A 23,698-nucleotide genomic window follows, 5' to 3' on the forward strand; every position below is an offset into this window, starting at 1 on the left:
ACCGTTGGATTACCACGGAACTCCGCACGCAGTTATTTGGCCTTTGCGGGACCTTCTTCTTCGACCTGCTTGAACATCTCTTCGACTGCTTCCTCAAACTTTCGTTTTGCTCTCTCATCCTTAGACTGCTCTCGGTGTTTTTTGGCAGCTTCGGCGGAAGAGGTAAGCTGTTGTAATGTTCTCAGATCTGAGCTGAGCCCAACAGTTGCCTCTTCCGCTTGTTTATCGTTGGATTGACGTCTCTCTGTCATCGTAGCTACGAGTGGCTCTACGTCAGTGTGGGGACCTTTTCTGACTAGGATGAGCGTACATTGTCAAAGACTGGTTCGACTGTAAAAGTGTCGAACTCTCAGTTTTGCTTTGCTCTCATATGCGGACGAAGTGTGCGGTGGAAATCTAGAGCATCCGTTTTATGTAGTCAATGAGGTTTAGTTAGGATAGAACCAGATATTGACCCTGTGCCACCAGTGGGACCATTCTGGAGCATCCTCAGTACAGCAAATAGATTTGAGAAACAGAACCAGATGGTCACGATGCGGCTGACGTGTCTAAGGGGCAGCAAAACATATCGCACACCAAGAGTCCAAATGCAATTTCATAGGCAGCTCTAAAGAAGAAAATGCCTTAACCCCTCTCTGCCCCGCATCGTAATCCAGTGCTTGTCCAACGTAATGATGCCCGATCTGTTAACACTTCGAAGGCAGAGCACTAGCCTAGTATCCTAAATCCACCGATATTGATTGGCGAGCATAACCCACATCTGTCCTTTATAGTAACTTCAAAAACAGTATCGACCACCCCGAGACGAGATAGGCCCTGCATAGGAGGTACAAACAAGTTAGTTGAGGTATGCAGCTAGAATAGGTATCTGACACGAGTTTGCCCCGGCTGTGGGTACTTGCAGCAAATGTCCCCTGTGGATGGAATCTAAATACATTGATCCATCCAGCCCAGACCACTTCTAGCAGAGTAGGCTTTGACATATACACCATTGTGAATAAATCAACCTACAATTCCCACGTCGTCTTCACCTCCTCAACGACCTCTGTCACATCTCCCCAATCAAAAGCCGCCCATCTCTCCGGCCTCTGTAATGCATCCACAAAGTGCCTCATCGCCAGCACAAACTGCGCCGCCCACTTTGCCGCACTCACTCCTCCTACCCCCGTCGCCATTGGGGTAATCAAAATGGACCGAATCCGCTCCTCTGTCTTGCAGCCTCGGTTCCACCCCTCAACCTGACACAACAGACTCCACACACACTCATACACAATCTCCCGGTCCCAGTTGACCCGGTCCGGGGACCGCATCGTCGGACAGATCGCTACCCAGCGACAGCCCCATTGATTTTCCCCAATCAGCTCGTCCGGAAAGGGGACGAGTGTACACGTCCCTGGAGGCGCGAAACCCCTCCACCGCTCGTAGAGGACTTTCTGCGCTGCGCTGGTGAGAGTGTCGTAGTGGTGCTTTGGGGGGCAGCAGAAGGCGCGGGATATGGCGTCGTCGAAGGCGCCGTCGAGCCGGCCGTAGGAGTTTGCTGGTGAGACGATGAGGTCGAACTTTGTGCTGGATGGGACTTGGCGGAGGGAGCTGTTGAGGATGGTGATGGTCGGTTTTGGGGTGGTGCTGGTTTCGGGCCAGTGCTGTGCTAGAGCATGTTGGAAGGCGGGGATGAAGCGATCTTCCATGCAGAGGAGATTGATACGGGGGATGTTTGCGAGGGCCATTTTGTGTTGTTCTTGTTTGGATGTCTTGCTTGGATGTTGAGTTGATATCTTGATGTGGGATACGGAGCAATATATTCCGCAGGGAATGTGGCTTAGACTGCTGCCTGTCAGCTTTCAGCTTCTATCAGTGTGAACTATGGGGCTGTGTATCTGCCTTCCTGCCAAGTGGCCGCTTGACCTGAGATCTTCTGAATAGATTCCCAAAGGAGTAATCGTCATGTAAGGAGATGGAAATGTGGCCTCTCCTCTGATTGGCTCCCTGTGGAATAAGCTTAAGTCTCGGAGTTGTGAATGACCGACGCCGAGAGCCAAGAAGTGGCACAAGTTTGACCGACCATCTTCGCTACATGTAACTATTATGCGCCTCAATCCTCGACAATGATACAATGGACCATATCCGTCGGTATAATGTCGAGCGATCTTGTCTCCGGTGCCATCAGCGCAAAGTTCGCTGCGACAAGGATTCCCCCTGTGCCGCCTGTGTCCGGATGAAAGTTCCCTGCCAGTATCCAGGCCCTAGTCGAGTGCAACGGCGTCCGCCAAAAGCTACTTCTGCAGATGTAGTCTCTCGTATAGATCAGTTGGAGAGAGCTGTGACTGAACTGACCCGGCGTTCGTCCACCGTCAGTTCAATACACGACGACGATGAAAATGTGACACGAAGCATTGCCCCTGAGCGTCAGCCTCGACAGGGCCTTTTGGTGCGAGACGGTCGATATATCGACGAGCATCTCCTATCTGGGTTTCTTGAAAAAGACAAAGATCTACAAACTGCTATTGGCACACCTCGGTCTGCTGGAAAGAGCCCTGGACGACGGTCACCTCTGAGGGTCGAGGGGCTCATTACCAACTCACTGCGCGAGCACATAGATTTCCAGGCCCTGCAGCCTAGTCGATGGCAGGCCATTCAGCTCTGGCAGACTTTCCTTGGTCGCGTCGATCCAGTGGTGAAGGTTCTTCATATTCCGTCGACGCAGCCCCGGTTCTTTGCAGCCATCAACCAGCCTCAGAACGTGTCTGCGGATACCCAGGCGCTACTGTTCGCCATCTGCTTTGCAGCCACAACCACTTTGTTCTCTGATGACCCCTTGCGGGAGGAAATCCGCTCGGATATACGCCGGTTTCAGCAGGGGTTCGAGCTTGCCCTCTATCGTTCCTCGTTCCTGGACGCACCGACTCTGACGTCGCTGCAAGCAATGGCCATCTACCAGGTATGCACATTAATCTCGTTCTGAGAGGCTATAACTTATGAGTAGACGTGCCTTCGATACCACAATAGCGGCCGCTCCAACTGGACGCTCCATGGCCTCACCACCCGTGCCGCGCAATCCATCGGTCTCCATCGCGACGGACGGCACTTCAACCTCTCGCCGCTGGAGTGCGAACTCCGCCGCCGACTGTGGTGGCACATTGTGACGTGCGACCAACGCGCCGCGGAGGATCACGGCCTCTCCATTATCGCGCACAATGAACCCTGCGACACGAACCTGCCCTCCAACCTCGACGACCAGGATCTCTCCGCAACGGCGACAGTGCCACCGGCACCTCAATCGCGCTGGACGGAGATGACCTTTCCGTTGATCACGATCCAAATCAACCGCCATTTGCATGAGATCTCACGAAAGACATCCCAGGGTGTCTCGCCGGATCCACTAGTCAGGGAACTCCAGGACTACATTCAGCGTAATTACCTGCAACACGGGGACGCCAATATCCCCATCCACCAACACGGCCTGCTTCTAGCAGAAGTCCTCAGCATGAAAGTCGCAGTCTACACAAGGCAGAAAGCACTACAGGTCCAGAACCAGGGCCAGAGCCAGTGCCCACAGTACGAAAGTTCAACAGCGCAAGAGACGCTGGCGATGGCTTGCCATGGCCTGGAGTGCTCACTGGAATTGCAGACGAACGACCTGGTCCGTGGCTTTCGCTGGCTTACCACCACATACACCCAGTATCACCTTCTGTGTTATGTCCTGTGGCATCTGTGCGTGTATCCGGCTAGCGTGCATGTTGAGCGGGCCTGGCGCAACGTCGAAGCAACCTTTGAGGCGGTGGAAAGGGAACCCGCGTGGCCAGACCCGGGGCCCAAATGGGCGGTTATGTCGCAGTTGAGGGCCAAGGCATTGAGGGCGAGGGAGGGATTGACGAATAGGGAGGTCGATGCCCAGGAGAACGGACCAGAGAATGTCTTGGACTGGGGGAATTGGGATCTGGAGTTGTTCGGGTTCGGGGAGTGGACTGTTTGATCATTGACGACATCTACACGTCTACAGATATATGACAGAGACAAAGAATCTAGATGAGCTAAAACTTGGCTTTCAGCACCACCCCGTCTGGACCACCCTCGCCTCCATCACAAACCCTGTCCCAACCAGCAACATCACCCCCGAGAAGACCTTCATCCAAGTATGCGAGCCGCCATCACGCTGCAGAATGACACCCACAATGGGACTCGTCGTCAGCCCGCCAACAGACGCGAACAGAAAGATCAACCCCTTGCGGTACCCGATCTCCTCAAGCGAGGGAATGCCCACCACCAGCGCCGGCGCAAGGCTGACATACGCCCCCGACGCAAACCCAAACACAACTGCAAAGACAATGATTGCCGCTTTCCCCCCGCCGGAATCCACAGCCAACAGCACCACCACTCCAGCCAGAAAAACCACACAGATAATATTATACGTTGAGTATGGCAATGAGATACTGCGCCAGCGCAGCACTCATCTCCGCGTCCACTGCCTGCAAAACAATATAATTGACGGGGATAAACAAACACATAAACCCAGCACAAGAAGCACCATCTTCGCCTCGCCAAACGGCCTCATCAAAATCTCCCGACTCATACTCTTACCCGTCCTCGTCCCGCGCGCGCGGACCGTCAGATTTGTAACACTCAGTAACGTGAGTATCACGCACGCGCCGCGCGCATACCCGACGCTCCCATCAACCGACTCACCGTAATCAGGAAGACCACACCCCCAAGACTCGACCCAGTCGAGACGATCCCAACCCAAACCGGTGCATAGAGTATGCTTCTCCATGATCTACCACTGCCCAAAGGCTGTTTAGCATAGGTAAAGCATAACATCTCTAATAGTATTATGATCAAATTACTGTTCTGTTGTATTTAAGGGAGGCTAGTGCTAGGTAAAGATAGCCCCTGCCCCTTTTAAGAGTCCATACTGAACTAAGGCACCTGAATCTTCCATTCTGTGGCTTACAGCGATGGACGAGATTGGAATGCTCTTAGTGTGGAAGTGGGCTGCTGTTTGCTCAGCATATTCCTTTATGGATTGGGTGGTAGATAAAATTTGAATATTTATTCTGCTGCAGACTGAGGGTATAATAAGGGAGGTGTATAGGTTGAGGATACAGGGCATTGGGACAGTCACTGACGAGGTTCGTTGGCAGTAGTGCCCCGGGAAGTCCATGTCCACGGCAGACTCTGCTGCACCTTCCTGCTGAAGAGTTAGTATCGCCGGAAGATTGATCTAATGAAGTGATATAGTTTTCAGGATCTATAATCGTGAGTATAGCTCTCTATGTGGATTAATTCCCCACCTCAAGTCAAGCAGCAGCGACTTCCCCGAGAAATGACCGTCGTGAGAGTTATCCCATTGTCCCCACAAGCTGGTAGCTAAGTCTGCGAGAAATCTCATTTCTGAATGCCCCGGCAAAAGCCCCCTGTGACCACGTATGATCATCTCGTCTTGCTCACTGCTTTTGCATTCATTCCCATCTTTAATCGTCGGTTATCCGGCCAGTCTCATCTTCGTTACAACATTCGGGGCCATCGTGATGAGATTGGAGATTTGGTGACCGCATCAACCCAGGCACCATACCGGTTATATTTGACCGAAAATCCCCAGGCGACTAAGCTATCATCCCCCCCAGAACCCCTGTGATGTACCTCTCTATATAAGGGTAGATTAATAAACAAATTTTGAGGCATTTCCATGGAAGGCAAGGACAATGCCTTGACCATGTTTCTGCGGCACAGAGAAAAGGAAATATGTCAGATTAGAGCTCTGACTTGTCGGAATTCTTTTCCTGCAACAACCTGAGATCAGCTTCCCTGAGCTGTCTGCAGGGCTCCGTGTGCTCTCTGGGCTCTGGCTTTAGTGGGTGGTCACATGATCAATACGAAATGAATAAAGTATTTAACTGACCCCTTCACCTAGGGCGTGAGTGTGACTCTGCAACAAGGTGGAAGGTCAGTTAGAACTGCATATTGGCTCTCCATCTCGTATTGTCACCAGCACACATAAAAGCAGAAATTTTCCACATAAACAAACACTTATCTGGCATATGATGCAATTAAAAACACCAAATGGCTCACCTCTCTAATCTACCCACTGAAGTCCTGTATCTGATGCTGGCACAATGTGACTCTACCACACTTCATTCCCTCTCGCTCGTGTCCAGACCCTTCCATCATCTGTCCAATCGATTCCTCTACTCCAACATCGACTGGATATATCACCACGACGAACGACAACCGCGATACCCACCTCTTACTCTCCTCCTGCGCACCCTCCTAGCGCATCCAGAGCTGGCTCTACTCATCAAGCGAGTCCATCTAGACAACCACTACTTGGCGGACATGGAAGATCACTTGGAGGACATGGTACCGGGATCGTTTGACCTCCAAACCATCGATGCAGCAATGGATTTGATAAACAAGATGGGGTTCCCGCAGAAAGATCGGTGGTATACGGCGCTGAGCGAAGGGAGTGTTGACGCCGTGATAGCCTTGATCCTTTCCCAGCTCGAGAATTTGGAGACGTTGAAATTGGCACTGTGTCTGGTGGATGATTCCGTGTTCGTGGGAATGGTATTGAAGCATTTGATCATGGTACGTGGGGGAGGAAGTTTCAGCAGTTTGAGATATGTAAAATTTGGCGACAACGTTAATGGCTATGATGCTCTGGATATTCAGGCGAATATCGACCAGATTATCCCATGCTTCTTCCTTTCGTCCTTGGAGGAACTGATAGTGACTATCCATGAGCCTGACCTCTGCTCATGGCCCACGCTCAAAGAAGAGCTGCACCAGAAGCAGCAGTCTCAGTCACTCACGACGCTCCGCCTCTACCGGTGCGACATCGACCCGAAGCATGTGGAGAAACTGGTGATGTTAGCACCAAGACTCAAAGTGCTACACTGTGGTTTCCTCCGTCACATCTCGGCATCTGAACACTCAGAGGAGATTGATTTCGCAGATCTCCGTTCCGCTCTACTACCCGCCGCAGATACCCTTGAGGAACTAACTATTGACATGCGATGGACTGAAAAAAACTGCGATGTCTTCTCCCTGCCGCTCAGTTCAGCAGGGAGAGTTCCCATGGGCTCGCTGCAGCAGTTTCACATCCTCAAGCGCCTGGACATACCGACTGAATTACTCCTGGGTAATCTTAATCGCTCGCGGCATCCGCACAAACGACTATCTGACCTCCTGCCCCCGAGTCTTCAATCTCTAGGCTTAGTAGACAACACAGTGACTTGGGAATCGTCTTCTGACCGGCGTAGCCCAAACCCAACCGAAAATTCTATGCAAGTGAGCATCGATGCCCTCGCTGAATATCTAAGAGATCCTGCACAGCACGCCCCCTTTCTGCGGGACATCGTCCTTAACTATGAAGGCAGGCCGTGGGAAGGGCACAGCCTGCTCGATCCAACGTATGTCGGCAATATTGCGCGTCCAACACAACCGCAGCTGCTGCGCAGAATTGCGGAGGCAAGTGGAGTTGCGATGTCTGTATTTTACACGAAACGGATCAAACGGGGGGTTTCAACACGGGCGTCAATTATCGTGTATGATCCTGAGAACCCGGATGCTGAGCCTATTGAGTGTGGGCCGTCATCTGTGGAACTCTAGGCCTTCTGCATTGGGCGGGTCATGCCTCCGTCACTGCTTATATTGACGAACCTGAGGAATGTGAGAAAAGAGGGAGACTAAAGCTTCATTCAGTTGTCCTTCTCTTCTCATGATAACGGACGCGCATCATCTGAATCCTCCGGTTGCTCATCCTGACTTCCCCCCACTTGGTGAAGTCAGGATGAGCAACTGGAGGATTCCCTCCACGCGCCACGCACCTCACTTCATCTGACTCACATTCATCAGTTTGGTGGGGAACCTGTGCACTTTCCGCATGGTGTTGGGTCGGGGCACCGTGCCTGCTTGTGTCCATATCTATCTCAGACAGTTCCGGCACTGGATCGGCCTCTCCCGCGGTAGGAGACCTCACAGAACACTGCTTCCCCGCGGACCTGTATGATCCTCTGGTTTAATAAGGGCTGAGCATCCTGCTCTCTAGATAGGTATACAGCCATCAACTGTCAGCTTTACTGCCGCTCAGCCAGCGGACCATTGTGGCATCCGCGCTTCATTTTCATCAGAAACGTGCCGGCAAAGTCACCCCCTTCATAGTCGTCTTTCAAAGACCGCTTCCGGGAACCACTGCTCCCCTGAACCATGGCGGTTGGCGGTACATTCTCCCACGCTTTGCTTTCTCGCAGTGTTTTAACACTCTCTTCGCTATGCTGAAGATTATACTGGAGCCCTTAAGCAGGGCCTTACCTTAACCTTGGCGCTTTCAATAGTCAGATATGACTTCTCGGACCCGCGTGGAGCCTTTCGAATTTCCGTCGTTTCCAGTGATGCTCTACGCCCGTCAGCCACATCGCTGACCCAATTAGCCCTACTAGCTCTTGTTGTATGAGACACCAAACATGTGAATATTTATATACCTTGTCACCAAGTGTGGTTGAACTTACCTTTAGTACTGAACAAGAGTGGGCGACAAGCTGGCTTGTACATAATACGGTAACATAGGCTTTACCTCCACTATTCTGTAAGAACAGGTGACTGACATGTCAGGGTAATAAGGAGTAATAAATGCCAAAAGAATCAGCAGTGTCCTGCACCTGACCTGAGCCTCCTGGCTGCTTTCTAGCTGGATTGCTCTGTGCTTTGGCCTTAAGGGATCCTCGCATATCGAGCCCAGTAACTGAAGGAACGGGGGAGGTGCGATAAATCCAGGCAAGTTTCTCCTGATTGGCCGTTTAAATGGAGCCGACCAATAATGATAATCAGTGAGGCACCTACAACCGTCCACGGTACATAGAGTACCTACGACTTTCCCGCGAGGCTGTATGGAGGACTCGGTACTACGGCGAATAATATAACACCATCTACAAACCAAAACAAAGGCATGGCGAAGATAGCAGTTCGCAGTTCCCTTAGACAATTTTTCATGGAACAGGGCAGTGAGTGTGGCTCTTTACCTTAGATTCTGTAGTATCATTTTAGTGCTACTAAATTATCAGTAGTTTTATAGCTTTTCTTGATATTGTCAAATTCAGAGTTAATTCTAGTTGATTTTATTGATTTTATTGATTTTATTCAGTGTTGTTCTTTCAAAGGATTTCTAAGGAGAGATATGKAGTGAATGATAGATTTGAGCAGTGGTACATCCATCCTAATTTTGGATGGATTAGTCGCGAATGGACTCGAGCTGGCCTTGCTGGAATCAGGGCACTATAATGGGAAAACTACAGTGACTATCATGTAATACTTTGTTGGACTACAGAGTAGGATTTTACGTCCCGTAGGACAGGGAATAAGTCAAAGCTCATGGGCTAGTCACGCTAGTGGGGACTGCCAACACAGCAGGCAAGCTCCTATTTGTGTCTTGGGGTCCTTTGCCTCGTATTACCTATCAAGAATCCAGCTCAAGCAAGGTACAGGTGGATTCCCATGATTATGCAGACCTACAGTTTCTGCAGGTGTGCATAGTTTCAGGGGTCATCTTTTGCAGACCTACAGTTTCTGCAGGCTTGCATAGTTCTAGGTTCCGCAGGTCTACAGTTTCCGCACCTTTGCATAATTGAGGTTGGTGTGCAGTTTCACCCAATTCAGGTTCATCTCCCAGATTGGCTGGCTTTCCAGCAACATCAACCTCTGCGCAAGATGGTAGACTGCCGGCTGACCCTGCCTCTTGTACACTGATTCCTGAATATAAATAAGACCGACTGGGTCTACCAAAATGCAATGAGTATAAGCAGCAATTGAAGATCTCAATTTTATATCATCTCTACAGATCTAGAGATACAGACTTAATACTGTTTGCAGGAGTTATCGAGTGATCGTGACCCGCCATGTCTGAACTACCAGGTTTCTTGGCCTCGTCTATGGATACATCTACTCAGAATACTAGCCCCGGAGATTTTCTTCCTGATACACAATTGGACTTTGATGCAATATTGTACAATCAAAGTGACATTCTTCCTTACAATCTGTCATTTTATGATAATCCATCTTCTCTTTTTTCAGTTGCTATGCCGTCCGACTCTCAACTCGGTGGAAGTATACAGCCACCAGCCAATCAGATGCCGAGTTTTGTTTCGGCGTCATATCCTTCCCCCAGCACAATGGCGAACCCAATGGGAGGATCCAGCGGTCGGACTGATCATCATCACTCTGTTGTTGCCGCTGCTCACTCTTCTCATCTCGACGGCCTGGCAGGAGCTACTCCAGCCCATCTCCAGGTTGAACCTGCCAAGGGGAAGGCAGCCGTGACATCTAACGAGACTGCAAAGAGAATAAGGTACTGCTCAATCCTAAAAGCACCAATGGACAGGACTTATGCACTTTGACAGGTCCCCTGTCAACAAAGACAGCCCAAGGTGTGAGTGGAAAGGTTGCAGGTACAAACGCTCCTTCAACCGCAAGGAGGATCTCTTGCGCCATGTGAGAACTGTTCATATCTTCCCAGGCTTACACGTCTGTCCTGTCAAGGGTTGCCACAAGAGGTGTAACAGAGAGGATAATCTTAAGGAACATATCAATCGGTGTCATGGAAAGGCAGCAAGCGTTGAAAACAATTCCGAATGACCTGACGAGGGAATGGTTGGTGGGGGCGTAACAAAGAGGCGAAGACAAACCAGGATTCAATAACCACTGTAAAAGGCCATGCTCCTACTGAAGGTATGGATTATAGTAATTAGGACTCAGGCATACTAAATCCACTTTAAGATGCAGATGTGTGCTTGCTCATATGGAGTGAATGCTCACAAGACACCTAAGGCTTTTCTGCAGTAAAGTACCATGTAGTCTTTCTCGTCTGAAATATGCTTCTGGTGATCTTGGAGCATTGTTTTCTAATATCTCCATTCCTAAAGAGCCTAAAGGATGCCTCAGGGAGTTACATTTTAATAAATAATGCATGATTGAGAGTTCTCCGTAGATGTGCTCTCATAAAAGTGGTTGAAATTTAATTGCTTGTTTACAGAAGCATAGGGGGATACTATATACCTGTTAATTAAATCAAAATAAGGCAACTCTAATTAATCTCCTAGAGTTCTGGAAGTTGCTTTAGAAGTTAGTGTGCCTATCTAACATTCTATAATGCAAGATTGTTCTTACTACTTAGATTGTACTTTTTACCTGACAAAATTCTAATATATCCCCATTCATGTGCCTGATTATGAAAAAAGTACCACTGTTCTTGCATCCCCGGATGTTGTTCCCAGTTCACTGAGATGCAGCTGCTTGAACGAATCCAAGAGCTGCGGCATCTAGATAGGCTTGTCATTGTGTTACATTTTATTTATTTATTTATTTATTTTATTTTATTTTGTTCTGTTCTCTCCCATCCCGTCCCGTCCTGTCCTGTCCTGCTCTGTTTTGTTTTATTTTCTTTTTTTTTTTCCCCTTTACTCATCTACAAAGCCCTCAAGGTCAGACCTACCAGGGAAATTTCATCACACTTGAAGAGACCAAGGCTCGATCCAGGGCACTAGGGAGTAGTGGGTACCATGATGACAAGGCAAAATGCGGTGAATTCTGCGCCGAGTAAAACCCAAGTTTTTTCTAAGAATAATATTACTGAGATGTACATGAGGACGTTCCTGGTGCTGGTTCCTGGTGCTGGTAATTGCTCCTGGTGCGATCGAACGTGCCCTAGACAGTCATCAGGCCTACAGTCCTCCATACCAGGATAGATTTTAAAAGGCCATGAAAGACGCCATGAGTCGCCATGGTGCTGCTTAACAGCTTCTTCTGCCACTGTCTTCTCATCCTCTCTTTCAACTTGCCATGTCGGATCTGCCCATTCCTGATTGGCTGGATGTCTCGCCAGCCTTGTTCCTGTCCACACCTGAAAACATGACGGACACGTTAGATCCTCGCTCTCTTCTTCCTGATGATCAGTTTGTCGACAATACTCATTTATACAATAGTTGCAGCAATGGCACCCCGTGCAACAACTCTATCGCCCCGTTCTCTGGTCCCCTGCTCTATGAAGATCCTTCTCTCCCATTTGAAATTGACAGGCATCCCCCGGGCCAACCCCCGAGACAACCAACCAATCAAGTACCGTCATTCCCCGCGACCAGAAGCCTTGGTCTCCAGACCGTATACCAGGGGTGTGGCTTTCTTGGTGAGAACGTGCAGTCGGAGTCGGCGCCTGGGACCGTTAGTCCCATCGATACTTATCATCCTATGAAGCCCGCCATTGACCGATCCCTGGCCAGCGGTCACACAAAGGCCACGGTGACATCCAATGGACCTGCCCGTCCTGCCCAGAAGACGAGAAAAAAGGCATGTATTCATTCGCTCTCAACTCTCCAATGGCAATCGATTGAAGCTTGGACTGATGTTTAACCCATGTAGATCATACGTTGATGCGGATAGCCTTAAATGCGACTGGCCAGGTTGCGAAAGGAGAGAGCCCTTCAATCGCTTGCAAGACCTTCGGCGCCACAAAAAGACTATTCACGAATCGCCTGGCTCCTTTGTCTGTCCCTATGATGGATGCCACAAACCATATAATCGAGAGGATAATCTTCAGGAGCATATTCGCCGACACCATCAAAAGCAATGAGGGCTGATGACAGCTCCAGAGGGTCTTGAAAAGTGTGGCAGGTCGGTCCTACATATGGGTTCATATGAGCGATGGTTTGATGTTGTTCATCTTGGTCATATTTGTAGAAGGGCATGCGGTGAGATGAAAACATATCAATAGTAGATTGGGTGTTGCCCCTTTACTATCTCAGAGCTGTAGTAGCGCACATAATAATAGAATAGCTGAGATACGGCAAGCAGCACCTTACAGAGTAGTAAGGATGGGTCCTATTAGGCCTTGCATACTTCAGTCCAGACTGGGTACTAGGCACCTGTATCCCAGGATAAAGCACCCTGGTATATAAAGGCACAAAATATAATACATTCATGATGTATATAATGAGTTCAAGTTTAGCTTTTCTATAGTTCTTAGCACGTAATCTGCTGGCTCACTGTAATGATGAACCTCCATATGTAGTAATACTAAGAAGCAGTTAACTAAGAGATTACTAAGTAAGTTATCACTAATTATACACACCCAAAGTACCTTACAATGACTTTCATGGCATGATCATAAAGCCATAGTGATAATCTGCACACAGCCCTTTTCTGCATTCAGAAGCATTTGCTCGCTATGATACCTAGATTCCAAGTCTACCAATATATGTTATGAGACAGACCCAACAGAAGACTTGTATATTGGCCATGAATACCTTTGAATGTAAAAGTGGTAAGTTTGCTAAATGTGGAATTACTGTTATTGCTATTCAGCATTGTAGGTTATTTCCCTGCTAGTCAAGAATACCCAGCTAATATGAAGAGGACTATAGCAACAGGCGTCAGATTGCTGAATCCCGTCAAGTAAGCTTGGTTGTAAAGCTTAAATTACACTCCATTGGTTACACAGATTAAATCATAGATCTAGATCTGGACCCAAACCCATTGAACTGCACATATTAAACTATGCAGCCATAACCTATTATGGCTTAGAATTCTAAACGACCAGGAGAACCAACTGCAAACATCGATATTTCCAATATTGTTATCTCAGCCGGATTCGGTAAAAGCTCTGGCTAATAAGGCGAATTCATAAGTTCAGCGCGTCATCTTGATCTCAGATTACATCCGGCTGAATAAACTCGACCCATTAGATAAAAGCATCTCTTAAAAGCCACCGGCGTTTGTTTCTCCAGGTTATATTGCCATACCTGGTCCTATGTAGCCTCTTGTTTTTGTTAGGTAGTTAGCTGTTATTTGCACTGACGTCATATATTCTCTGCCCTAATTTATTCTCTAATACTCCTACAAAAGATCTTACTGGATAACCAGCAATAAGCTCCTAAAATAAAAACAAAGCTAATTCTAGTAGCCGGGTCTAGGCAGCTCGAAAACTCTTTGAACTGTTGGCGGCATCTGCACTTTTCTGTAGCCATGACCTGTAAAGCTTTATTGTAGATTGACTCACCTTCATAGGAAAGTCAATTGATTTGAATTTAGCGTGAGCACCATAGTTTATAGCAGCATACATAGGAGATTGGTCATTTGGTCATCATCCTTTCAAAGGCTCTGGGCGTTACTAAATCCGTCTATACACATCGCCTCAATTATCTAGAGTAGATGATATTGGAATGTGTCACTTCTATAGCAAAATAGTCAGTCTCTCAACTTCCTGACCCTTGGCAGAGCAATATGACCCGCGCTGAAACCAGGATATAAATGTGCCCTTCTTCTCCCATGAATCGAGCCTCCCTCCTTCCAGTTACCCCCAGTTAACTAATATCAAACCATACCTTTCCCACTTCAGCTCTTATCAAAGTCGACATAATGAAGTTCTCCACTGTTCTTCTGGCCTCCTCAGCTATTCTGTCCGGAGTAAGCGCAAGAGTCATTTGGACAGACTATGATCCTGGTGAAGTATGTTGGAGAGTGTGCTACCATGAAGAGCCCCACTGTCCTCATGGCTGGGTAAGAAGAAAAAATGCCTTGAATTTACTGTGAAAGAACAGAAAGATTGCTAACACTTCACATATGCAGCATGCAAAGGACTTTGGGGTAAGACTTGACTTTACTTACCACTTACTATATCCGTGGAAAACTGCTGACATTGTTTACCAGCATTGCTGGACTTGCTGCAAGTCATACGACCATGATGACGCCGATAATGGCCTGTATAGATGGCTTAAAGAGTGATGACTACTTGGTTTCATTCTCGCCGACATGGAGAGAAAATAATCTGATTCCTGTGGACACGGGGGTTATTCTGGTTGTCCAAAATCGACTACGGTGGTTGGTTAAACCTGCTGTTTATTCGCACAAGCTAGTGTTGAAATGAAGGCTCTGCTATAATCTTAACAATAGTAATACAAAGCAACATTTCATAGGCATTTTGGGCATATTTCCTTATAAACCCTTGATGACTTGATATGCATGCAGGCGGCCAATACAGGGGTCCTCAATGCTTAACACCAAGCTAGAACGCTACATATCTAAGTTACCCTCTAACTACAAGCCTCTACTCTTCATGCTCGTAAATTAAGAATACTACAGCCCGTCAGTTGATGACAGAATGATTGGGACATCAAAATAGCCCAGATGGCTTTCCTAGGTCTTCTGTGCATATTTGACGTTATTAGTGTCTGTCTTGACCCCTGTATCATTTACTGGGAATTTCTCACTTATAGCGGGGTTCAACTGCCAAGCCCGGGACAAGCCCAGGACAAGCCCTAAGCCGGAATGATAGTGATCAGCCACTTATCCTGACAATCTACTCCGTAGATTGCCACATTACACATAATCCACAACTCTCCATTCCCATCTAGAATTCGGATAGTTATCAAGCTCGAATGCCAGCTAGTAAAATGGCCGTGACCCGCGACCATCTGGCATCCCTACCCGCCAGCTTCTTCAAAGCCGTCGACGACCGAGATGTCGAGGGTATAGTCTCCCACTTCGCGCAGCATGCTACTTTCACCGTGCAAACCGACCATGTCACAGTCACTGGTGTCGACGAGATCCGCAACATGTTTTCAGGCTTCATTCAGTCGTCCCGGACGATGCACCACGAGATAACCAACATCGTTGTCGACGAAGTCAATCGCAGGGTTTCCACCGAGCAGACCTATGTCGGAGAGATGATGGATGGCACGCAGAATGACATGCGGAATTGCAACTTTTTTGATGTCGATGGGGACGGCAAGTTTACAAGGGTGATGGTTTGGATGGCGGGAGCGAATCCCCTGAAGAATCCTTCTGGGGATGATGCAGCCTAATTGCGGGGTTCTTGTGTGAATTGACTATATATGTACATACTTTTCGGTCTGGAGATGTCCCTGTTGTGGTGCTGATTTGCTAGAATGCCAACAGCCAATGCTCCGGCTATTGAATACATGATATAAGTTTGACTCATGTCAAGATTTCGAGTGAGAGAAATATGACAAGAAGGATGGCCATATTCGGGTGTGCTGTCCGAATGTGTGGGTTGACTCCGCTGCTAAAGCGACTGGAATGATAGCCACGCGGAGACCTTCCGAGCTGATGTGCCTTTAATTCGTCAGGATTCCGGTCTTCAGATCACGAATAAGCATTCGCCGATAACGCCATCTGCTAGAGTGAAAAGTGCACATTGTTACTCCACATGAGCCAACGCTAAGAGCTGAATTGCCCAATCAGCATCCATACTCGGAAATACAAGCACAAGTCTTGATGGCTAGAAATTCGGCCATATCCAAATTCACACAAGAGCAGACTTAGTATACGAAATCCCCAGTGCTGTGACTAATTGCGCTGTTCGCGGTAGATAACCAGTCGATCACGCCTTACGGGCTAAAACCGAGACGCAAGGGGCACTTAAATAGTTCAACTTCCAACATGTCCCGCGCCACTTTCCTGTTGGAATACTCTTACTCTGGTAGACAACTGTCAAAATGGGCCGTCTGACGGTTTTCAATCGAAAGCGAAGAGCAGACAGTGGCACCGACGACACCTCTAGTGTCTCCCCGGCCAGCAGTAATGAACCAAAAACAGTCCCTGCAACTTCAACGCCTGTGGATGATGCGGAAAAAATCCAGCCGGTCAGTGAAACAGCTGCCATCGAGCAAGAAACGGAGCAGGATCCAGAGATTGCAGCACTTCCGCTCGAGGTCCGCCAACTGGTCAGCCTCACAGATGATCCTACTCTGCCCACCATCACCTTTCGCTATTTCCTCCTCTCCGTCATCTTTGTCGTCCCGGGAGCTTTCTTGTCGCAGATGAGCCATTACCGTACAACGCAAGCGCCGTATTCGGTCTTCTTCGTGCAGATTGCCTGTCACTATGTCGGCCACTTTCTCGCCCGGTGGCTCCCTGCCTGGACGATCCGGGTCCCATTGACGAAATGGGCATTCAGTCTCAATCCTGCACCCTGGAGTATCAAGGAGCATGTGCTCGTCACCTTGACAGCGGCATCCGGGGCGTCCTACAATCTGGGCTACACTCCAATCTCCCTGGCTGAATTGTTTTATGGAGAAAGAGTGAACCCTGCTGTGGCGATCTTCTTCATGTTTGCGATTGTCTGGATTGGATACGCCTTTGCTGCGATTGCACGTCAGATCTTACTGTACGATCCTTCTTTCATCTGGCCCCAGGCACTGATGCAAACCACACTGTTCGAGACATTCCGCAAGCAAGACACCTCTTCTCCTTTAGCCAGACGTCAGATGAAGATTTTTTTCTTTTCACTCCTGGGAATGACGCTTTGGCAGTTTCTTCCCGAGTATGTCTTTCCCTTCACATCGTCGCTTGCCTTTCTCTGCTGGGTTGCGCCCCGTAACCCCGTCGCCAACTTTGTTGGATCGGGCCTGGGCGGAATGGGATTCCTGAACCTCTCCCTGGATTGGTCTAACATTAACTGGAATGGCTCATCGATTCTGCTTACTCCCTGGTGGACGCAAGTGGTGTTGTTCCTGGCATTCGCGTTCAACTGCTGGGTGCTTATCCCAGCGGCAAAATGGGGAAACCTGGGCTCATACAAGCACGGGCTAATGTCGAATTCTCTACTCACGGCCAATGGCACCAAATATCCTACCCTGAAACTCCTGACATCCGACTTTCGTCTGAACCAAACGGCCTACGAGGAAATAGGCCCCATGTACATGGGTCTGCAGAACGTCTGGGCCACGTTCTTCGACTATGCCAAGGTCACGGCGGCGGTGGCATGGATTGCCACATTTGGTTACACCCAAGTCAAAGGAAACCTACTCAAGATGCTCAGGTCGCGGAACAAAGCATCCCAGGCCACCGGCGAAGGCATCAACCACCAGTACCACGACCGCCTCAACGTCCTCCAGCGGTCCTACAAGGAAGTCCCGCTCTGGTGGTACCTGGCGCTCTTCCTGGCCGGCTTCATCATCCTCCTCGTCTCCATCGCCTGCGGCCACCTCTGGATCCCCATCTGGACCCTCTTCGTCGCCCTCGGCAGCGCCGCCGCCCTCGTCCTCCCCTTCGCCTTCCTCTACGCCATCTCCAACTACCAGCTCGCCGTCGGCTCCTTCAACGAGCTCATCTACGGCTACATGGTGCACACCAAGGCCGGCGAAGCCCACCGACACCCCTGCGGGCCCTCCACCTACGGCTCCATCGCCGGCGACGCCTGGTACCGCGCGCAGTACATGCTCCAGGACCAGAAAATTGGACACTACATGCACATCCCTCCGCGCACCGTCTTCTTCTCGCAGGTCTTCGGCACCCTCCTCGGCATCCCCATGAACTACGCCGTCATGCGCTGGGTCCTGACCACAAAGCGCGACGTTCTCACCGGCGCCAAGACCGACCCGCTCCACCAGTGGACCGGCCAGTCGCTGATCTCGTCGAATACCCTCGGCGTGCAGTACGCCGTCATCGGGCCCCGCGAGCTCTTTAAGGAAAGCGAGATGAGGCCGCTCCCCTGGTCGTTCCTGCTGGGCGCGGTGCTCCCGCCGGTGCTGTATGTGTTGCATCGTCTCCTGCCGCGCTGGCGCATCGATCTCTGGAACGTGAGTATCTTCTTCTCTGGGTTGGCGGTGTTTTACGGGAACGTGAGCACGGGGTACACGTCTGCTATTATTGGGGGGTATGTGGTGATGTACTGGGCGTATCGGAAGCGGTTCGAGGTGTGGAAGCGGTACAGCTATATGATCGCGGCGGCGTTCGATGCCGGCTTTAACCTGAACATGCTGCTGATTTTCTTGTTCTTCGGGTCGGGGAGGCAGATCTCCATGCCGCATTGGTGGGGGAATAATGCGGATTCGGTGGAGAGGTGTTTTGCGTTGGAGTAGATCGTGTATTAGCCGTCAACTCACTCAGTATATTGTCAGACTGCTGCCGGAGAAGAGACCGGGGGTATACCTGTGTAGCAATTAACGTAGAAGGCATTCGGGGACTTGGCATTATCAACGCTCCGCTACCACTTTCGTTCAGAGCCAGTAATAATATCGGGGTCAACTAGACTCCTGCACAGCGAACGTCCTTGGCACCATTCCTTGATATCATTAACAACTATAGGCATCTATCTTATATTGTGCACGGTGAGTCATTAATCTGCCTTTGGCTGCATTGCGGAGTGGAAGAATCTACTGAGTTTGAGTATCAAGGAAGAATTGACATCTTCCCACTGTTTTACACTTTCTTTCCTGTTATTCGTCCTGATAATCAACATAGTGATAAACGACCTCCCCTCAGGATCCTTATGTTTCCTTGAGCCTAAAATGTCTGAACTCATCCTCGATAATAAAACATGTCCGCTGAAAGTTCCCGGGTTCCACAATATTCCCATTGACGTCGAGCTTCCACAGGATCAGTTCACAGCGGGGATCCAAGACTGGCGAGGTACGATACGTACAGCAAAAGAGCTAGCCAAGTTGGGTTTGATCAATACTCTTACCGAGAGACAGGACTGGCATGTGCGAATTTTTCACCAGGAAGAAATCGCCCGCTGGAGAGAAGGTGCGCTGGCATCCTCGTCGCTAATAAATGACCAGACCTGGAGCTGGTGCTTGAAAGAGTTGCAAGACAAGGCAAGAGACTTCGGGAAGCAAAGGCACGAGCTAGTATTCAACACCGGCAGTGGTGTCTGTAAATCTGATACGGCGATCTCTTCCAATATACAATCAGAGCTACACGACGCGGCGGAATTCCTAACCAACGACGCGGAAGAGCGAATACAACACCAGTACGTTCAGAAGTCACCGGTCTTAAACCTTGTTGATCCGTCTCTGTTTCCGCTTGTCTACGGGGGAACAAAGGTGTTGACCGGAGGGCAATCCTGTGGGATGGACCAAGCTGCGTGGTCGTCGTGCACCCAAGAGGGCCAAATTGCCCCCGAACAACCACAGTTTCCACGGGAGAACTCACGCTTGCATCGGCTGAGCCATGAATGCATCTTGCCGACCAAGTTTCAGTGGTTGCCATGTGAAGTGGAGTTCACTGGTCCTCCTGGGTCCACCGACGTTCGAATTACCTCTTACATCAACAATCTCCATCCGACAAACCGGAACATGTATTCAGCAATCGAGGGAGTTCTTGCAAGCTGTATCAAGCAGTGGAATGAGATAATCATTCGAGAGAAGTGGAATGAACCGTCCGAATACAGGATCGGTCATTGCAAACCCTGTCCTCGCGAGCCAATTCGAATACGGACTTACGGGGTGGACTGGAAAGCGCGATTTCCTGAGTGGGCTAAGAAACTGCCCGAAGACTCCAAGGAGAGCCAGCTATCTGTTGAGGAATATAAAAGGATGTGCACTCAACTGGAGGAATACCTTCAGGAACCCGAATCCAAGGATAAAGTACACTGGTTTCAGGTTCATACGCAAAAGATCCGGGGTTGCGTCGTACAGCCTTAACAAAATATGCACACATGTTCTTCTTTGAGCACTCTGATCCCGGCACTGCGTATTCATACGAGGACTGGAAAGCAGGAAGGACCGGCGAAGCAATTGTTGGCCCCGTTGAACAGGAGAATTGGGGTCCAGTATTTGAAACGGAACAATTCCTTCTCTCTAACCCGTGGATGGAACCCTACCGATGGGCCTATGAGCCAAAAGGTCAAAAGGACGATGATCATCAATTCTACACGGTTGCCCTGCAGGACGAGTTTCGTGGAAAGGGTCTTCAGGTTGTGGTCAAGCTCCACAGTATTGCGCTATCGCCAGATACGCCAGCATTTTCTGGCGAGGACTGGCATACTGAAGGGAATGCAAACGAGCATATAGTCGCCAACGCCATTTACGCATTTGACTCTGGCAATATCTCCGAACCGCAGATTTCCTTTCGGCAGCGGCTCTCTCACGCTGGCGAAAGATACGTCTACGACAAAACAGGTGCCGCTGATGATTCAGAGACGACGAAGAGACTTCGAGGACGAGGAGTATAGTGACCCTGAAAACGCCTTGATATTTGAGCGAGATCCAGAAGAGAAGTATGCATACTGGAATGTCAAGTATATAGGAAAACTTTTCGGATTTGAAACAATCCAGAATGCGCCCGCCTGGCAGGAACTAGGGAAAGCGAGAATGCCTCCAGGTCGCTTGATTTCTTTCCCCAATGCCTTTCAGCACCGAATGAGTCCGTTAGAGCTTCAGGACAAGACTAGGCCAGGACACTGTCGTTTCCTTACCCTCAGCCTTGTCGATCCCACGTACCGCATTTGCTCGACGCGAAATGTTCCCCCACAACAACCGAATTGGACCGAGGGCTCTGGGACGCAGATGGATCTAAAGGAAGCCCTTGAGTTGAAAGAGGACTTGATGAAGATACATGTACGAAAGGACGAGGCTACCTTTGAGCTTGCTAGAAGCATTGTATTCTCGGGATTTCAATGAATGTACAGCTTCAACTTGTCATAAGCGCAAGGCACATCACTAGTCAAAGGAATTACTACAAAGCAAGATTGTTTGAAGCTAATATGAATGAAAGCATACTTGATGACCTCTCAAGATAGAAACAAAGACTAACAAATAGCAACTTCAGCAGGATTCAGATAAGCCTGTATCGAAGGACAAAAGGAGCTTGGACCATCTTCCCAGGTAGTAGCACATGAAGACGAACTGCTTAGGGAGACACCATATACAATACGGAGTACATATTGAGCACGGACTAAAACATCCAGATTGCTGAACCCCGGAATGATGCCTGAATAAAACCCCGGATTTCCCGCTTCCCCACATTTTCCCCCGCCGGCACTCAGGAACAGATTCTCCCCTTTTCGGCAGGAACCCCACCGCCGGGATCATCATCGCATTTCAATGGCTTCGTACGACGCCACAATTGCAGGAAAAATAAGCTCGCTCCACTCGGAGATTCGCTCAGATTATGTTCCTGGGGTATTTCTTCACACCTCCATGACGCCGGGAAAATGAAACTTACCCCACTCCACCGGGTCGCTCTGTGGCTCCGCWGAGATATAAAAGACCGTTCAAGACCCATTCTTCAGCTCGATTGAACAACACATCTTTGCAATCAGAAATCAAGAGCAGCGACCATGAAGACGACCATTTTCGCCTCCCTGCTGTTAGCCGGGACGGCCCTTGGCAGCCCCGTCCAACAGAAAAGAGATACCGTCACGGCCCAGGTGAACTTTGCCAATAACACGGGCAAACCGCAGCATCTCGCTTCGGGTCTGCTGTACGGACTTCCTGATACCGCGAATCAGATTCCCGTAGGTCTTCTTTCTCCTCGTCACGAACGCGACTGACAATGCATAGACCAAATTCTACACCGACATGGGATACAACTACGAACGCGCTGGCGGAGCCCAGGTGCCGTCGCCTGGAAGGGGCTGGATCTGGGGACTGAACGAGTACAAGGTACTACACTGCCCTAAAATAAGAGGGATTCTTTCTGACAACGACAGACCCGCTTTGCCTCCGCGCTCTCCAACTACAAAACAGCCCGCCAACACGGCGCGAAATTCATCTTCCTGATCCACGATCTGTGGGGCGCCGACGGAACGCAAAATTCCACTGCCCCCTACCCCGGGGATAACGGCGACTGGACCAGCTGGGACAACTACCTGACCCAGCTCATCAGCGATATCAAGGCCAACAGCATGACCAGCAGCCTGATCATCGATATCTGGAACGAGCCCGACCTTACCGCTTTCTGGAATCGGGGTCAAACGCAGTACCTGCAGATGTGGGGACGCACGTACCACAGACTCCGGTATGTCTTGTGTCTATTCCGCAGGTCCAGAAAATGCACAACTAACTGCTAGTAGTTCCGAGCTCGCTAGCGTACTGCTCTCCGGCCCCGCGTCCGCAAACATGCCCCTCGCGACCAACAACTGGTGGAAGAGCTGGGCTTCCTTCGTGGCCAGCAACCAGAGCGTCCCCGACCAATACGCCTGGCACATGGAAGGCGGCGGCGGGGACATGCTCTTCTCGCAGGCGGGGCTAGTTTACTGGCAGAAGACGTACGGGCTGCCCGGGCGCCCGATCAACATCAACGAGTACGGCGTGTTCAACGAGCAGGTCCCCGCCGGCTCGGCGTGGTGGATCGGCCAGCTGGAGCGGATCAATGCGATCGGCCTGCGCGGCAACTGGCTGAGCGGGTGGAAGCTGCATGACTTCATGGCCAGTCTGCTGAGCAAGCCCAACGCGGAAAGCAGTAGCTACGATCCCAAGGCCACGGGCTACTTCCCCAACGGCGACTACCAGGTGTACAAGTACTATAACCTGAACATGACCGGCTACCGGGTGGGTACGCTTCCGTCATCGGACCTCAAGCTCGATGCGTATGCGACTGTCGGGGCTGATGGGGTTGCGCGGGTGCTGGTTGGTGTGCGCATCACCAGGGGGACGTGGGAGTTGCAGTTGAATAAGTTGTCCGCGTTGGGGTTGCCGACTAGTGGGACGCTGAACGTGCATACCTGGGGTTTCCCTGTTGCGTCGAATGTGCATTATGGTGAGGTCGATGGGCCCAAGGATCTTGGTTGGTATGGACATGCGTACTCGGGGGATTCGGTGACGTTCCCGGTTTATCAGACAGATACCACCACGGCGTATGCGTTTGAGTTTAAGATCTGAGGTAGCAGCTTTATTTTCATATCACCCAAGGAGAACGTCATAATCTACTTTGAAGCATGGCCTAGTATTATCCGTCCATAAAAATGATC

At 49.8% G+C, this 23,698-nt stretch overlaps 9 protein-coding genes across 9 annotated transcripts; 7 read left to right on the top strand and 2 right to left on the bottom strand.

The window, feature by feature from the left end:
* Positions 1–32: 32 nt before the first annotated feature.
* Positions 33–251, bottom strand: Aspvir_001944 (uncharacterized protein; the record flags this gene model as incomplete). The annotated part of the gene is made up of 1 exon (XM_043273548.1): positions 33–251. The coding sequence occupies one exon, from the start codon at positions 249–251 to the stop codon at positions 33–35; it is 219 nt and encodes a 72-aa protein (XP_043129483.1).
* Positions 252–1,007: 756 nt separating this feature from the next.
* Positions 1,008–1,727, bottom strand: Aspvir_001945 (uncharacterized protein; the record flags this gene model as incomplete). Its single annotated transcript, XM_043273549.1, has 1 exon — positions 1,008–1,727. One exon carries the CDS (start codon positions 1,725–1,727, stop codon positions 1,008–1,010), a length of 720 nt encoding a protein of 239 aa, XP_043129484.1.
* Positions 1,728–2,113: 386 nt separating this feature from the next.
* Aspvir_001946 (uncharacterized protein) lies at positions 2,114–3,973 on the top strand (the record flags this gene model as incomplete). The annotated part of the gene is made up of 2 exons (XM_043273550.1): positions 2,114–2,938; positions 2,984–3,973. The coding sequence occupies 2 exons, from the start codon at positions 2,114–2,116 to the stop codon at positions 3,971–3,973; spliced, it is 1,815 nt and encodes a 604-aa protein (XP_043129485.1).
* A 2,084-nt stretch (positions 3,974–6,057) lies between these two features.
* Aspvir_001947 (uncharacterized protein) lies at positions 6,058–7,605 on the top strand (the record flags this gene model as incomplete). The annotated part of the gene is made up of 1 exon (XM_043273551.1): positions 6,058–7,605. One exon carries the CDS (start codon positions 6,058–6,060, stop codon positions 7,603–7,605), a length of 1,548 nt encoding a protein of 515 aa, XP_043129486.1.
* Positions 7,606–11,826: 4,221 nt separating this feature from the next.
* Aspvir_001948 (uncharacterized protein) lies at positions 11,827–12,393 on the top strand (the record flags this gene model as incomplete). Its single annotated transcript, XM_043273552.1, has 1 exon — positions 11,827–12,393. The coding sequence occupies one exon, from the start codon at positions 11,827–11,829 to the stop codon at positions 12,391–12,393; it is 567 nt and encodes a 188-aa protein (XP_043129487.1).
* A 3,038-nt stretch (positions 12,394–15,431) lies between these two features.
* On the top strand, positions 15,432–15,842 carry Aspvir_001949 (nuclear transport factor 2 family protein; the record flags this gene model as incomplete). The annotated part of the gene is made up of 1 exon (XM_043273553.1): positions 15,432–15,842. One exon carries the CDS (start codon positions 15,432–15,434, stop codon positions 15,840–15,842), a length of 411 nt encoding a protein of 136 aa, XP_043129488.1.
* A 654-nt stretch (positions 15,843–16,496) lies between these two features.
* On the top strand, positions 16,497–18,863 carry Aspvir_001950 (OPT family oligopeptide transporter; the record flags this gene model as incomplete). Its single annotated transcript, XM_043273554.1, has 1 exon — positions 16,497–18,863. One exon carries the CDS (start codon positions 16,497–16,499, stop codon positions 18,861–18,863), a length of 2,367 nt encoding a protein of 788 aa, XP_043129489.1.
* Positions 18,864–19,292: 429 nt separating this feature from the next.
* On the top strand, positions 19,293–20,959 carry Aspvir_001951 (uncharacterized protein; the record flags this gene model as incomplete). Its single annotated transcript, XM_043273555.1, has 2 exons — positions 19,293–20,372; positions 20,459–20,959. The coding sequence occupies 2 exons, from the start codon at positions 19,293–19,295 to the stop codon at positions 20,957–20,959; spliced, it is 1,581 nt and encodes a 526-aa protein (XP_043129490.1).
* Positions 20,960–22,066: 1,107 nt separating this feature from the next.
* Aspvir_001952 (glycoside hydrolase family 39 protein) lies at positions 22,067–23,609 on the top strand (the record flags this gene model as incomplete). Its single annotated transcript, XM_043273556.1, has 4 exons — positions 22,067–22,243; positions 22,290–22,391; positions 22,439–22,746; positions 22,802–23,609. The coding sequence occupies 4 exons, from the start codon at positions 22,067–22,069 to the stop codon at positions 23,607–23,609; spliced, it is 1,395 nt and encodes a 464-aa protein (XP_043129491.1).
* Positions 23,610–23,698: the final 89 nt, after the last annotated feature.

The sequence above is a fragment of the Aspergillus viridinutans genome (assembly GCF_018404265.1).
Source record: "Aspergillus viridinutans IFM 47045 DNA, scaffold_10, whole genome shotgun sequence".
In the NCBI taxonomy this organism is placed as follows: domain Eukaryota; kingdom Fungi; phylum Ascomycota; class Eurotiomycetes; order Eurotiales; family Aspergillaceae; genus Aspergillus; species Aspergillus viridinutans.